The sequence below is a fragment of the Perna viridis genome, chromosome 1 (assembly GCF_037379345.1).
Source record: "Perna viridis isolate PV_CMFRI_1.1 ecotype Kerala chromosome 1, ASM3737934v1, whole genome shotgun sequence".
Taxonomy (NCBI): Eukaryota; Metazoa; Mollusca; class Bivalvia; order Mytilida; family Mytilidae; genus Perna; species Perna viridis.
The window spans coordinates 22,897,808-22,914,317 of NC_142445.1; the positions used below are offsets into that span (position 1 = coordinate 22,897,808).

General features: G+C 32.7%; 1 protein-coding gene across 1 annotated transcript in view; it reads right to left on the minus strand.

Moving 5' to 3' along the window:
* Positions 1-16,510, minus strand: part of LOC148627827 (endosome/lysosome-associated apoptosis and autophagy regulator family member 2-like) — a 38,263-nt gene that overhangs the window by 10,427 nt on the left and 11,326 nt on the right. The window contains exons 3-18 of the mRNA XM_088579706.1: positions 16,081-16,279; positions 15,467-15,623; positions 14,312-14,398; positions 12,845-12,953; positions 12,535-12,684; positions 12,217-12,302; positions 11,616-11,901; positions 7,796-8,019; positions 6,848-6,912; positions 6,295-6,483; positions 5,564-5,791; positions 5,039-5,174; positions 2,265-2,365; positions 1,664-1,743; positions 916-955; positions 192-434 (exon numbers count right to left, since the gene is read on the minus strand). Of these exons, the coding sequence (XP_088435832.1) occupies positions 192-434; positions 916-955; positions 1,664-1,743; positions 2,265-2,365; positions 5,039-5,174; positions 5,564-5,791; positions 6,295-6,483; positions 6,848-6,912; positions 7,796-8,019; positions 11,616-11,901; positions 12,217-12,302; positions 12,535-12,684; positions 12,845-12,953; positions 14,312-14,398; positions 15,467-15,623; positions 16,081-16,279 (2,380 nt within the window). The remainder of the gene's footprint in view (positions 1-191; positions 435-915; positions 956-1,663; positions 1,744-2,264; positions 2,366-5,038; positions 5,175-5,563; positions 5,792-6,294; positions 6,484-6,847; positions 6,913-7,795; positions 8,020-11,615; positions 11,902-12,216; positions 12,303-12,534; positions 12,685-12,844; positions 12,954-14,311; positions 14,399-15,466; positions 15,624-16,080; positions 16,280-16,510) is intronic.

Below are 16,510 nucleotides of genomic sequence, written 5' to 3' on the forward strand. Positions count from 1 at the left end.
TTGCATATGTGTATGTATTTGATATTATCTTTGCATCGAATTGATAATTCCAGTGTGTGAGGTTCTTTGTTTAAATCAATCCATGGAAGGGAATTCATCCCATTTAATTTAATAACTGTATTGAAACAAATGACACCAACAGTGACAATAGGATACTGACAACCAAGTCCTAAGTTTATCAATCTACTAACTCAGGTTTTGAGTAATGTATCTGCTGAGATCCATCATTACATTCTCCAATAATCTTAGTAAAGTCTTCCTTCCTACAGTTGGGACAAGCATACATGGTCTTCCACATCAGGTGGAAATCACAGCCATCACATGTACCATAGATACACTTGGGTGGAAAGACAATTTCGCCATCTCCTTCTAATTTCTGGTCACATCTCAGGGATATAATGGTGCTCCTACCATTAGGACAAGCCTCTGTTGATCTGTGAATAATAAAAGATGGGTTAACATTATACTTTTGCCGTGCTCAAATACATCAGTTTGTAAAAAACCAGTTGAACAAAAATTTCAACATTTTCGTAGGTTACTCTTAATCCAAATAAAATGACAATGATGAAGATAATCAATGGCAGTTTAAAAAGATTAATGGAAAAAATCGTAACACAAAATAAAGTTAAGTATTGTTTCTATGGCACCTGGCAATTCAAAATTGATTTTTTTTTCAAGTTTACATTTTCAAACAATGTATAATAATTTCAACGGAAACAATTTCAGTTTCTAGGACTCAGAAAATAACTACAAGCACTGTGCATACTAGAGTACCAAGTATTCTAAAACTAAAACAAGAAATGTTTTTTGATTGTAATAGGCTAATTGATACACAATTAGCATTAATAATGACTTAAAAAACAATTTCAATTTAAAAATTTAAAAACATGACCATGACTTTAATTTCATACATACACTTTTGATCTTGAGTAGAAATGGATATCATTCTCAACACCTGAAATAAATCATTTTAAGACTTTAAAATATTCTAGAACTAGTAAAACATTCATATTAAATTCAACATTTGTAAAGTTTTAGTTGATTGTAATAATTTAATGAGACCAGCAAATAAAGAAAATTGAGAAAATCATTTGTAAATACATATATACATTAGCAGCATGTCAAGCCATTTTTGAACAAAACTACATAGGAAAATAGGATTTTTCCAATTGGAACTATAGGATATATATAGGGTATTTTTTCATGAATTTTAAACACCTCCCTTTTAATTAAATGATATTAGATAATTGTTTCAAATGCTTTTACCCGACATTTCTTTCAAACATAAAGGAAAACATAATAAACAAGAGGCTCCCAGGAGCCTGAATCGCTCACCTGGTTAAATTTTGTCTTTCAATGGCAATAAATTTAACTAGAAGTTTTCTAACAATTTCGACTCAAGAAGACTTTGGTAGGACTTATCATAAGATTAGTAAAATAACTTTTTTATGATATTCAGATTATCTGAAAAAAAATAATCAGATTTTAATGGGGCATTTTCATCTGGAATGTGATAAATAGCATATGGTTCCTTCTAATCCCAACTGGCAAAGTATTCAGATTATTGTACTATTTAAAAATATCTTTATACTTCATCAATAAAAACTTTAGTGTAATATGTAGTATATTAGAAAAAACTTTGGATCAAATCAACGATACATACCTTCTGTTGGTAAACCCTCCTTCTTGTACATTTCTTCCATACTTTTATTGACAACTATTTTTGTGATATAATCACCAAGACTGAAAAAAATTCAAAATACACTTGAGGTTAACTTTTTTTTTTGGTTAAAGTAAGAGTATTCAAGGGAATCAAGATTCTAGCAGAAATTGCCTCCCTCATTATTATTATTTATGAACAATGTAATAAAGAAATAGACCCTCATCACTTACTCAGGGCAATAAAATGGTAAAAAGAAATGCTTCAATTCTTCATTACTTTTTTTCTTTTAAATGAAAAAAGGCCTAAGACAACAAGTACAAAGTATCCAGCTATACTTCAGAAAAGTAGGAAAGTCATGAGGTCCAGTATTTTTATGTGAATACTGTGAAAGAACTTATTCGTGGATACCAATTTTCATGGATTTGGGAAGAAACACAAGTTTGTGGAATCTTGAATTTGTAGTTTGAGATTTTCAGTATACACATCAATGAAAATCAATTTTCGTGGACTGGCCTTCCCATGAAAACCACGAAAAAATTTGTACCCCACAAACAATAGTACTTTCAAAGTATATTTTTCCACCTGGTGAACGAGCTTTTACCTTGTAGGCTGAGTAGCAAGGGACTTCTCTCCTTCACTTGAAGGTATTATTGTAGATCTACACACAACTCCTTGAACTGGGGGAGCATATGATAATCTGTCCTGAAATAGATGGAGGCTTAAAGATTTGAATAATAGTGATTTCAACTTAAAATACAGGGAGAAAGTTTGATATTGTAAAAATTAAAACAAGAACATCACCCATCAAATCTATACAGCATAAAATGTAACTACATATCTTGAGCTACATGTATAATAATTTCTGGTGAAAACTGTGCAGGTCGACTGATGGTACATATGCTTAATATCAAAATTAAATTATCACAAGACAATAAAGTCAATTTGAACATACTTGAGGTCAAAATGAAAAGTCAAAGGTCAGCAAGCATGGAATGCAACTGATGGTCATAAAATTGCCTTCCAAGCAGCCTCTCTTGAAAAACAAAAAAGTTGCAGCATTCACACAATTTGATATGAACATACAAACTGGTCACTTAAGGGTGTCCACTACTTTTCATGAAGGGGCTCTTATAACAATACTTAGTATTTTCTTGTTCAAATTAAACAATAAACTGTAAGTAATATTTTGCTAATGAGCAAACTTTATTAAACAAAAGATACAATATACAGTCAAACCTCTGTAGCTCAAACTGCAAAATATTGGGTGTTTGAGAAATTGAAGTTCGTAGATTTCCAAATTTTTTTCGTTGCTGGTCTGAGTAGGACTTTATGGTTACAAATTGCTAACTTCATACAAAGTTCAGTGTTCTAGGATTTTTCAGAAATTGTGGTTTCCTCTGGAAAAATCCATATAAAATCAACTCTACCACAGTCAATGACTGCTTTCCTAACAAAACAAACCCTTACAGCATATGAAGTTTTTAACTTGCCACAGGAAAATGTAACTAAGTACCTAACTTTCCCTGACCCAAATTTCACTTGCCTCGGGTAACGGGAAATAGGAATCCTAGAACACTGAAGTTTTGTTGGTTCGTGGATATTTTTCCTTTGCTTTTGGAAGATTATGTTAATTGAGGACATTAAAAATGTTGTGTTTGCTTGGAGAAAAAACTTTTCAGAGTTCCAATTGCTTTGTCAATAATTCATTCTTGTCTTATTTTCTTTGATGCTTTTATCATGCCAACTTTGGAACAATCTGGAACTTCAACGAGTACTATGTTAGATTAAAACTAACTAATTAGTGATGACGTAACTATTACCTGTAATTAATTAAAAGGATAGGTTTGTTCCCATTTCGCCTTAGCTGTCAAATTCGGTACATAAAATTATTCCCATTTTGCCTTAGTAAAATTTGGAGTGAACTAAGGCGAAATGGGAACTTGTGTAAACATGTAATTTTAAGTTGCATTTTTATAGCATTTAAACCTAATATACACATGTATATGTAAATCTTTATATTGTTTGTTTGTATTTTTGGTCAATTAATTTATTTTTAATTTGTGAAGTATTTAAGTGGTATTAATATTAATATGTCTTAATATTTTTTTTTATGAATGGCCTTTTCATTTTCTGATTTAAATCACCTTTTTCTTTTTTTATGGATACTAATAAAGAACAAAATTCAAAATAAATATGATATGGCTGACCACTTTGATAGCAACTTGACTCAGAGAAGCACATCCAAATATTTATAAGCATAAAACAATGAAGAGGCAAATTAAAATGTTCATACTAAACATACAACAAAGAATGAGCAAAATCATAATAAAAGCATGATTCCTGCAGAACAAAATTAAAAACAACAGCAGAAGACAGTATCAGGCTGAGGTCAGCAGAAGAGAGTATCAGGCTGAGATCAGCAGAAGACAGTATCAGGCTGAGGTCAGCAGAAGACAGTATCAGGCTGAGATCAGCAGAAGACAGTATCAGGCTGAGATCAGCAGAAGACAGTATCAGGCTGAGGTCAGCAGAAGACAGTATCAGGCTGAGGTCAGCAGAAGACAGTATCAGGCTGAGGCTGAGGTCAGCGGGCACAATTATGACGGTTCATAGACCATATATAATAATCAGTGAAGCTTCAAGATGGCAAGGCTGCATCTCCAAAGTGATTTGTCTTTGTGTATAAGCAAGTTAACGCTCAATTATATGTGTACATGTTTAATAAGTACTTCGATAGTAACTATTCAATCATACAGTCATTAGAATTGTTTTTAAAAATAGTCCCTAAATTGTATGTGTACTAAAATATGAAACAAATTATATATATTTTATTAGTATCTTTTTAAATGAATTTTTATCAAGACCAATCATAACTTGAAAAAGTATTCAGATATTTTAAATTAGTGGCTTAAAAAGAAAAAAGCCTATAAAAATTGATTTCATAATTATTTTGCCTTAATCATTGTAACAACACCACATTAGGTTAGTATTTTTTTTTACAACATAAAAATACAAAAATTCCCATTTCACCTTAGTACTTTTTTTTTACCTATTTTCACCTGTTATTCACAGCTAAGGTGAAATGGGAACACACCAAAGGATTCTGGTTAATGATAGGGTTTCAGTTTTTCAGAACTTTTATTACCCAAGCTGACAAAATGGCTAACGAGTCCGAATTTGTAAGGTTTATTCTCAAAAATTTATTACTGAACTGGTCAGTTCGTGTGGTCGAGAAATCCAAGGTTTTTTATTTCGATTATGTAGGAGAAAATTTTGGCACTTTGAATTGTGTTTGAGAAACCCTGGGTGTTTCAGCCATCCAAGTTAGAGTAAGTGAAGTTCGACTGTAAATCTTTAACCATGCCTGCTACATACCTTTGATTGTGAAGCATCTGACACATTCTGAGAACATGTCACCATTTTATCTCCTCCACACAGACTGATATTAAAACCATGATAATACTTGGTCCCAGACCCAGTGAACAAATTACTGCCCTTCACAAACAGGACCCTACAAAGAAAATTTAAAAAATAAAATGATTTAATGGAAAAATGAAACTTACATAAACTAAGAGAAGTACATACACATTTACAAATGTAACAGGTTATCATAATTTACGTTCAATTTAATCGTTTTCTTACTTTAGCCATGTCGACTCATGTGAGATTATGAAAATGAAAATAATACTAAATAATTATTCTGCACTATATTATGAAGATAAAAAATGAAAATTTAAAATTCGTTTTTCATCAAATTCTTGTTAAATATTTTAGATGCACAACAACAACACTAAACAACAGAGTTAAACAAATAAAATTTGTGTTTCAGCCGAACAATTACATTGAACAAATCTAACAATTAATATTCCCTATTCAGTAACAAATGAAGGGTTAACATACTTATTTAAAGGTGCAAAATCGTATTGTCTACCAGTTGGGTCTGTGAATTTACAGTCAGTAATACAGGTATCTCCCTGTGATGAAGCCTTTAGTCCTTGACCACATTCTTCACAGCTCTCAGAACCCCAGGACTTACTGGATCTGACGATTGTGTTGGCTGGACAGGCTTCACAGCTAGTGGCATTGGCATCTACATGTATGTAATGACCAGGTGGACATGGGACACACCTAAGAGATAATTAAAAATAAATTAAAATGATAGTGGATTAGATAATGATATTTCCATTCTTATGGACTTCCAGCTTCTAAACAGGATCCACTATGAAAAGTATAAGGATGTCCCTTTCAAATACTGTAACAGATATCATATTACATCAAATCTAATCAAATGTATACAAAGGTAGCAGGACAATTCACAATTAAAGATGTTAAGTGCTGATTTATATTTCTATTCTTTTTTTTTCAAACCGACTTAGTGATGTCACAAGCCAATTGGAAACTATCGGTAAAAATCAATAAAATTTGGCTTTGATCTTCCTTCAGATAGGATAGTTCTGCAAGATGGCTATCCCCTTATATTTCAAAGATTTCGAACTTTGCATAGCCTTGAGCATTTTATTAAAGTGCATTTTGCATTAAAGGTTATTTATTTTTGTTTATGTGGGTATGATTTATCATAAGAGCCTACTGAAAAGGTGGTCTTTCCCTTTAACATTGGACAAAAATCTCACCTGTCATTTTTAACTCCCTTTGGACATTTCTGACAACCTACAGCTCCACCGTCAAGAGAATTACTAATAGAAATACTGTATATATGAGCTGTGTCACTTTCTGCCACATGTCCATGTCTGAACGAACCCACTAATGACCTCTGGAATGCCCAAGAGAATGATACTGGGCCTGATCGGGTTAAGTCAAGTCTGAAAAATATACATTAAACTGATGTCTTCTGATAATCTTTTAAATTAAAGCCAAGCAAAAAACTGAAGATCAAATAATACCATTTATCTGCTTGATATTGTCTATCTCAGTTTACAATTGTTATACTGAATTGTCAATATCCAATGACAGGGTAAGGTCAAATCCACTGTGACATGCCCATAAACAGAATAATGTTAGTTTTTTTTTTTAGTTCATATCTCTACCAATATTGTGATATTTTTGGTCTTGATTTTAAAACAGCTGCTACTCTGCATATATTAGTTAATGAAAATTTATGTTATTGGTTCTAAACTGATTTTTATTATGGAGCAAGCTTTTTATCTAACCACTTTAACAACTTACGAATAGTGGGTTTTATCACTAGATCCTGTCCAGTCTTTTTGTACAACACTTTCACCATTTCTCTCCTAAAAGAAGTTTCAAAAATTACTTATTAACTATTAATATTTATTCTCCAACATACTTTTTACATTTTATTCAGATATAACTTCTTCCTTTTCATCAGTCTGATTCGATATCTTGTGGCTCTGTTTTACAAGTCTGTGTATCTTTGTAACCTCTCAGCAGTAATGATCAGTTTAACCCCAGATGATCTCAAAGATATTACAAAGTAATGCATTTGCCTTACTAAGCCAAAGAACTCCAAAAATATTAAGTAGCAGTCTTTATAAAAATCAGACAGGAGGCGATTCATGCATATCAAAAACCCACCAATTTCAGTTTAACTTCTTGTTCAGAAACTGTTATAGATTACATTACCAGTCTTAGTTTTTCATTTGAGGGTTGCACTTTTGAGATAAAATTTATATAGATCGTTCATGAAATTAGCAATCTGCTAGAGTTATCGTTCTTGATTTGGTTGATTTCAGTGGGAAGTTAAAGTGTAGTTTTCTCAAAAGTACAGATCTAAATACAGAAAGGACTAATGTCACATAAAAATATAGCATATGTAGATCAAAAAAGCATCATCTGATCCATGGGTTTTTCTACTCAATGAATCACTTTACCATAGGCAGTGTCTGAATTTTATATGGACTGATATTTAAATGAATATGAAGAAGAACCTGACATTGAAGCAGTGTAGTTTAACAATTTAAAATTCACATGCATATCTATGCATGTACAATTCGTGGGTTACAAACAACCCTTTTTCAGCCTGAACTCCGACCTGAAAAATAAGATTATGTTGGGGAATCAAATGAAAAGGTGATGCATATAGTTCTTCAACTAGGGCAGTTATGAATATAATGAAATAACCAGTCATCATATTAGTAATGGAAGCTAACTTACAACAATGAATACAAATACACATTTCCCAGTGCAGGTTGTGGAGAAATCAAATGAGATGGTTCCAACAATTTTGTTTTTATCTGGTGATTGCAGTGTTCTGAAGCCAGAAATCTGATGTATCAACAACAGGTAGGCATCTTCTCCTCTGGCAAACTGAGTCTGTAGGTTGTTACCATTAGGGATCCAGCTAGAGTTATATCTACAGCTAGAATCTGGAGAGAAAGCTGAAAAATCAATTCGTTACAAACTTTTTATAGTATTATGAATATAAATCCTTAAATTAACAGTTTTTAATTCTCAATAAAATATCCATGAACATCCTAATTTGCAATAACCTTGTTATTTAAAAATCAGGTTTTAATTAATCAACTAATCTTTTTACAAACTGCATTATGTCCCCATTATTTTTTAAAATAACTCATGTCACTCTGTTAAATGAGAGAAATGATTGATACTATATCTCATGTATTGCAGCTTGATCATGAACAGACAATGTTAAGGATCTTGAAACAAATTTTAGTTCATTTTTCAACAATGTCAGCAATACTGCATCTTTTACAAACAAAGGAGGGGCCTTATTTGGCCCCCTGTTTTTTTAAAAAAAAAATAGCTTTGAAGCAAATGACAAATAAATGGAATGCATTGTTAAATGGATAATTACATTTTTTAAAAATGGTTTTAAAATTTTACCATTTCATCATTTTTTAATTTTAAGGACACTCAAAAATTTAAAAAAATGTTTTAATAAGTTTCCAATTTTGGCATATTTGATTTGAGGTTGCAGGCTGCCTTAAGCCCCCAAGCAGGGTCCAATTCCCGGAAAATCCAGAGATTTCAGGCTTTTTCAACCCATTTTTGCTATGACCCGAGTATGGTTTACACTTACAGTATTTTGCATTTATTTGAAGAAATGCAAACTCTCTGATTTTTTTCATATTTACACAATTATAATTGTCAAATCAAGAAACAAGACAAAAATCAAATCCTTCACTTGAATTTTGTCCTTTTTCTCTAATATTTTCATTTTTAATGTTCGTTCATTGTAACTTTTCAATCAGAAAGGTTGTTGACTCATGAGGAACGATGTCAATTGTTGGCTTCTTACGAAAAACCCTACAGCCACTGAGATAACAACTTCCGTTTTTAAACCAGTCTGGACTGGTTCAAAATTCAGTCGTTACCAGAATCCGATAAGGGTATCTGCTAAGGAACCAGTTAACAATGTTTACAAAAGCCGTGCAGGAACATTCGAATAAAATATGCCGAAAACAGACTGACATAATTTTCTGGATCATTTTTGTTTATTCAGAGATACAACCAAGCATTTTGAATGGGCTAACTGGGCAAAAAATCATCAAAATCAGACCTCACACCCCTACTTAAATTTTCTCAACAAATTGACACTGATCTCAAAAATGACCAAAATCACCCCAAAAAAGCAGAAATCCACGGATCCTCGGAAAGCTTTTATCCCTGGAATATATAGGGCAAAGTGTCGCTCTTTGCATTTTCAGAAAAATTAGACAGTTATTAAATGGGTTGGATGCATCCAACCCATCTAATAACTGATTTATTACCTAATTTGTCTATGAGAAATAATAAAGAATGAAAATGGGGAATATGTCAAAGAGACAACCATTCGACCAGGAATAGGAAATTGACCGCTCCATGTTTACGAATTGGCAGACGAGAGTCACATCAAAATTTTTACACACGAGTTTTTTGTGTGTAAATTCCAATTCAATGAAGCGCTTAAAAAAAGTTCAACCAATCAAAAGGCTTAGATAAAGGTCATTATGGGGTCAGTGCAATAAACTCCTCAAGGAGACAATTGCACCGTGCAATAGTACATCAACAGTGAAATAGATCGCCCTGTACTGAATAAATTTTGAAAATAGAGAAAAATATGTGTATATTTAATAAACAAGATAAAACCTTATAATTAGGTAATAAAAAATAATATTACATATCATTGCAAAATGTAATCATTTTGACAAACATTTTTGATTTGCTTGTTTAAGTTGCAGATTTGCTGACATTGTCCTACAAAGAAACCATTTTTTTAAATTCCAGATCCTTAATATCATTCATTTATAATGAAGCTGCAATACTTGATATTTATTATTAATTCCTTTATGATCATTTCTCTCACTTAACAAAGTGACAGGGGTGAAAATACCTTAAAGTATACCCTAACCTACCATCATAAAGTATACCCTGTTCTACCATCAATAAAGTATACCCTAACCCACCATCATAAAGTATACCCTAACCTAGCATCAACAGAGTATACCCTAACCTACCATCAACAGAGTATACCCTAACCTACCATCAACAGAGTATACCCTAACCTACCATCAACAAAGTATACCCTAACCTACCATCAATAAAATATACCCTAACCTACCATCATAAAGTATACCCTAACCTACCATCAATAGAGTATACCCTAACCTACCATCAATAAAGTATACCCTAACCTACCATCAATAGAGTATACCCTAACCTACCATCAATAAAGTATACCCTAACCTACCATCAATAGAGTATACCCAAACCTACCATCAACAGAGTATACCCTAACCTACCATCAACAAAGTATACCCTAACCTAACATCAATAAAATATACCCTAACCTACCATCATAAAGTATACCTTAACCTACCATCAATAGAGTATACCCTAACCTACCATCAATAAAGTATACCTTAACCTACCATCATAAAGTATACCCTAACCTACCATCAATAAAGTATACCCTAACCTACCATCATAAAGTATACCATAACCTAGCATCAACAGAGTATACCCTAACCTACCATCAATAAAGTATACCCTAACCTACCATCAACAGAGTATACCCAAACCTACCATCAATAAAGTATACCCTAACCTACCATCAATAGAGTATACCCAAACCTACCATCAACAGAGTATACCCTAACCTACCATCAACAAAGTATACCCTAACCTACCATCATAAAGTATACCCTAACCTACCATCAACAGAGTATACCCAAACCTACCATCAATAGAGTATACCCAAACCTACCATCAACAGAGTATACCCTAACCTACCATCAACAGAGTATACCCTAACCTACCATCAATAAAGTATACCCTAACCTACCATCAATAGAGTATACCCTAACCTACCATCATAAAGTATACCCTAACCTACCATCAACAGAGTATACCCAAACCTACCATCAGTAAAGTATACCTTAACCTACCATCATAAAGTATACCCTAACCTGCCATCAATAAAGTATACCCTAACCTACCATCATAAAGTATACCATAACCTAGCATCAACAGAGTATACCCTAACCTACCATCTATAAAGTATACCCTAACCTATCATCAACAAAGTATACCCTTACCTATCAATAAAGTATACCCTAACCTACCATCAACAAAGTATACCCTAACCTACCATCATAAAGTATATCCTAACCTACCATCAATAAAGTATACCCTAACCTACCATCATAAAGTATACCCTAACCTACCATCAACAGAGTATACCCTAACCTACCATCAATAAAGTATACCCTAACCTACCATCATAAAATATACCCTAACCTACCATCAACAGAGTATACCCTAACCTACCATCAATAAAGTATACCCTAACCTACCATCATAAAGTATACCCTAACCTACCATCAACAGAGTATACCCTAACCTACCATCAATAAAGTATACCCTAACCTACCATCATAAAATATACCCTAACCTACCATCAACAGAGTATACCCTAACCTACCATCATAAAGTATACCCTAACCTACCATCAATAAAATATACCCTAACCTACCATCAAACACTATACATTCTGATGACATATTAGAAGGAAGTGTATTCCACCAGTTGTATTTCAACTTGTAATCAGGTGATGTAGAAGCAGTGCATTCCTTGCAGGGGGTTTTCCCATCCTCTGACATCTGACCTTCAGGACAAAACTGGCAACCATTTTCTCCCATGAACATGCCAGGGTTACATGCAGGACAATCTTCCAACGGTGTCTTCTCAGGCAACTGTGCAGCATTTGGTAAATCTTTCCTACAGATCTGTGGTTGGATCCATTCATATGTTTTCTGAGTCTGATAAAATAGCAGAGGTGAAATCCATATAAAATTTAAAACTAGAGAAAGTTGATCACAGATATAAGTGGAAAATGAGTATAACTCCTGAACAGGGGGGATGATCAGTATTAAAAAAAATTAGATTGATCATGTCTTCTATTTTCATCTGAAAACCAAGAGGTTGAGAGTCAACCATAACAAAATGAAAATCCCTTTAAATGCGTACCCATCAAGCAGGGCTAAATTCAACCTTTGTTTTACATTTTTTTACTGTTTTACCCATTATCAACTTGGAATTATCAAAAAGACCTAATTTATTAGCAACAGACTTACCTTTCCCTTAATGCAAGGCAGCTGATACTGGTAGTAATCATTTGTAGTACAAGCTGGTCTATCAGTACAATTACTAGCTCCTTCATCTACAATAAATCATCACCAAATCAAAACAATTTCATAACAACATGATCATGGAAGAGCTATCCAGAGACACCTTGTGCCTTAAGTCATTAAAATTAGGTCATCACATGACACATAAAATTGACCGAAAGCTCATGGTTTGTACATTTGTATTCACATGGCTATTACATCCTACAGTAGAAAACAACACTTTTTGCATTTAGCATGATGATAAATCAATTGGCCTTTACTTACATGAGTATGTTTTAGTAAGGTCACAAGGTTGACAGATGTCAGCTCCATCACCTGAGTAGGTGTTAGGTTTGCATGGTGTACAGATCTCTGCACCACTACTGCTGTAGGTCCCCTTTCTACATTTAGAACATTCTGATGTAAAACCAACACCTACAAAATATATCCATACATTCTGAATAAATTTAAGAGAAAAAACATTATTCATAAATAAATTTAAGCTAAATGGTGTAATTTGATTAGCTAATGCATTAAGGTTATTGCTAAATGGACACAAGTTTAATAATAAAAACTGTTTACAATCTATTAATACCTGTAATTTCTATTTTTCTGATCAAGACAGGAATATTGTGTGGATGATGATGGGAACCAATACCAACAACTCTCCATTTCAAAACATTCAATCCCTTTTTCAAGGTTGCCTGCAAAAGAAAAACAAATAAATATAGAATACTAATGTACATAATGATAAACATAGAATACAAATGTACATAATGATAAATATAGAATACAAATGTACATAATGATAAACATAGAATACAAATGTACATAATGATAAATATAGAATACAAATGTACATAATGATAAATATAGAATATAAAAGCACATAATGATTTTTTTAATTATGGAAAGTTCTCCTATTTAATCTTCATTATTTTGCCAGCACTCCACAGTATTGTAGAACTGCCTAATTTTGGTCTTGTAATCTGATGCTTTGCAACATTTATCACTTTAAAAAATTGTCAAGCATCTGTAAATCTATATATCTAGAAATAGCTCAAGCCAAGGCCTTCAGGATGCAGTAAAAATTTTCTGGAAAAAAATTACCCACAGCATATAGGGCTACCATAGAAACCATGCAAAAATATGCGAAAATTTGCAAAAAAGTTCATAAAATCAGGTTTAAAAATATCAAATTTCCCGCAAAATATCTGAAATTTTTATTTCAATCCCTGAAACTGTTCAAACTTTTCCCTTCAAAAACCCCTTCCTCATATGGGCATCGCCGGTTAGATTTTGAGCTATTTCACTTTGTAATCCACTTATTAAATTTAGCATGGTAAAAAATTGACTTACTTTCACTTTCACAATGAAGTCAAATTGTCATTGAAAAAAAGCCCCTTCAACATTGAATATATATAAAACATTGCAAAATACTTTTAAAAGTCTCCTTTTTTCAGAAAATGTTTTATCAACAATAGATTCTTCATTTTTAATCACTATAGCAACTACCGGTTTCCATTTATGTCATTTTTCATCCCTAGCCAAAAGTGCGAAACTAAACTAAACTGTGGAGTGCTGGCTTTATCCAACATAGGTAAAAACAATTCAATAATAAAAATAAAATTCAAATGCTCAAAAACATCTGATCTCTGGTTGAATTGGATATAAAATTAAATATCATATGGTAATTCATGAAATACTTTTATTATCCTTTTTCATAAATTTCAGTAAATACTGTTTACTAAGATAAAATAATTTCTATACAGCTTGGAGCTTTTTCGATATACATGTAGAGTACAACACAAGTCAAAGAGTAGATCTCTTCTATTTCATGACAGAAGCAATTCTTTCCATTGCACTCAAAAGTTTTTACTTCTCAAGAAAATCTTAAGCTTTTTAGCATAATTTCAAGAGCATAATCTTCTTGATATTAGATCTTGTAATTTAAACAAGACAAAAATTTGATAGTGAGAATTACTTTCTGGTGTGCAAAACCCCTTGACCAGTATATTTGATATTTTAACTAAAGGCTATTTAATATATAAACAATACTTACCCTTGTATGTCCCCATTTGCCTTTACTGGTTTTATCTGGCCACTGACTGTTGTGCCCTGACAATTCATCACACTGGTTGTTCTGAACCTGAAGGTACAATATTGAATGATACAGTCCAAGTTCATCAGAAAGATTACTTGTACTTGGTAAATAGGTATTAAAAAAATATTAAAATTTCAATACTCAAAATTCACATTATTGAATTTCTTACAACTGGTGCAGTATTTTCCTAAAAATTGCAAAATTAAAAATTGTACTTTGGTAAAAAATGACAAATCTTGAGTTAGCCATAATTTGGGATTACAATAAATGAAGTTGAGGTTAAAATGAATAACCATACTCCACTTTAGCTTGAAAGAACTTAATAGTGACAACACTTTTCTATTGGATTTAACATTTCTAGTTCAACATATCAATTAATTCAGAATCAGTACCAAAAATATTTATGTAGCCAAGTAAAAGTGACATAATATTTTTTTACAGCTAGTTGAAATTTCAATACAAATTTAGGTAGGCTAGTGAGTAATTTACATAGCTCTTTAGGCAGACATCTACCTTGAAAGTTAGTGCCATTCTCGCATGTCCATCTACCATTATATTAGACCCTCAGTCCCAGAAAAAGCCCCCCCCCCCCAACCCGCTTTCAACAATTTATGTGAAAATCAATCCTGTCCAAGTTTTTATGGATACCAAAACTTCATCTGACAAAAAATAAATGTGCTATTCAAGTGACAAGAATATATCTAAGAATTTTAAATAAGCCCACTCCACAAAAAGGGGAACCTCCAAAGAGACTTCTGTGAAAATCAATCCCATCAGAACTTTTATGGATACCTAAACTCATCCAAGTTAGATAGAAAAAACCTACAAAAACTGGGAGCAAAGCTCACTAAAGGATATCCCCTGCTCCCTTCCCAAGAAACCATAGTGGTCAAATGGAAAGTTGCTAAAGTCTGAAATCAATTCTTTTTATGTGGCTTACCTATATGAAGCTTCTCTCCTTATATCAAGTAGCTGTGATAACTTGTTATAAAGTAAATAGAAATAATTGTGGATGAATGAATGAACTGATTGACACAAAGATCACTATATTCACCCAAAATGGGGGAAGATATAATAAATCATAGCAGACAACTGGAACTGGTTTAAACTTACTGTAAAGTGGAAAAGGGCAGAGCTTCCTGACTCCTCTGGGAACTGGTATTCGAAGTAAACGGTTCCTGGATTGACTAGGGTTATAGAATAGGCAAGTTGGGCATTACATTGTCCAGGTAAAGATGACAAATATGTTCCCTTGGGTGTAAACTCATTCCTGCAAGAAACAAACATCTTTTATAACTAACATTGTGATAAAATGGTAAATAATGTTCAACAAATGTACTAAAATAGTGAACAATGCTCATAATAGAATGGATAAGGATTTTTAATTTCCCTGTTAAGGAGGCAAAATTTTCACTGCTAAAAAGCTCAAAATATTTTAATGGTGTACAGGTAGGAATTTCCTGTACACAAGGGTTTATTCACTACTTCAAAGCTTTTTACGCCTATGTTACATGACATGCTATGAATCCCACCTTATTCTGCTACGAAAAGTGCATTGTAAAATAGCTTCTCAGATTGGTGATGAGTAATGCTCATAATCTGTGACTTTTTTCACATCCTGGATAGATGAGCCTATAACCTAGCAGAAAGATATCTAGTAAATCAAGAAAAGATTTGAGAGAGATTTGTGATGAAGTCTTTTATTCCACCTTAGGATGACCACCTACTTGGTACAATTAGCAACCTCTTCTTGACGTTCACCATCATAAAAGTTGAAAGAATCTGCAGTGGAGAGGAATCCCTCTGGTATCTTGTTCCATTCTTCATATCTTACCCCATCCCCTAAAGAGTAGGACCCAGGAGGGCAGGGCTTGCATTTTTGGTCTCCAGATATATCTAGATACTGTCCCTTTTCACACTTGAAATCTGTGTAAGTAAATGGAAAGCAAAATTATTTTATGAGAGGTTATACAGCAAACATGTTTGTTGATGTATTATCCCATAGAAATTATAGGAAGGATGAAATATACAGTTAGGCACTCAGTATTCAAAGTAATGCACAGGAATATATATGGTAGAAATCAAGGTTTGAATAGTGACCATATTCACATGCTTAGTAAACCTGTAACTTTCATTTGTATTTATGTTGCTTTTAAT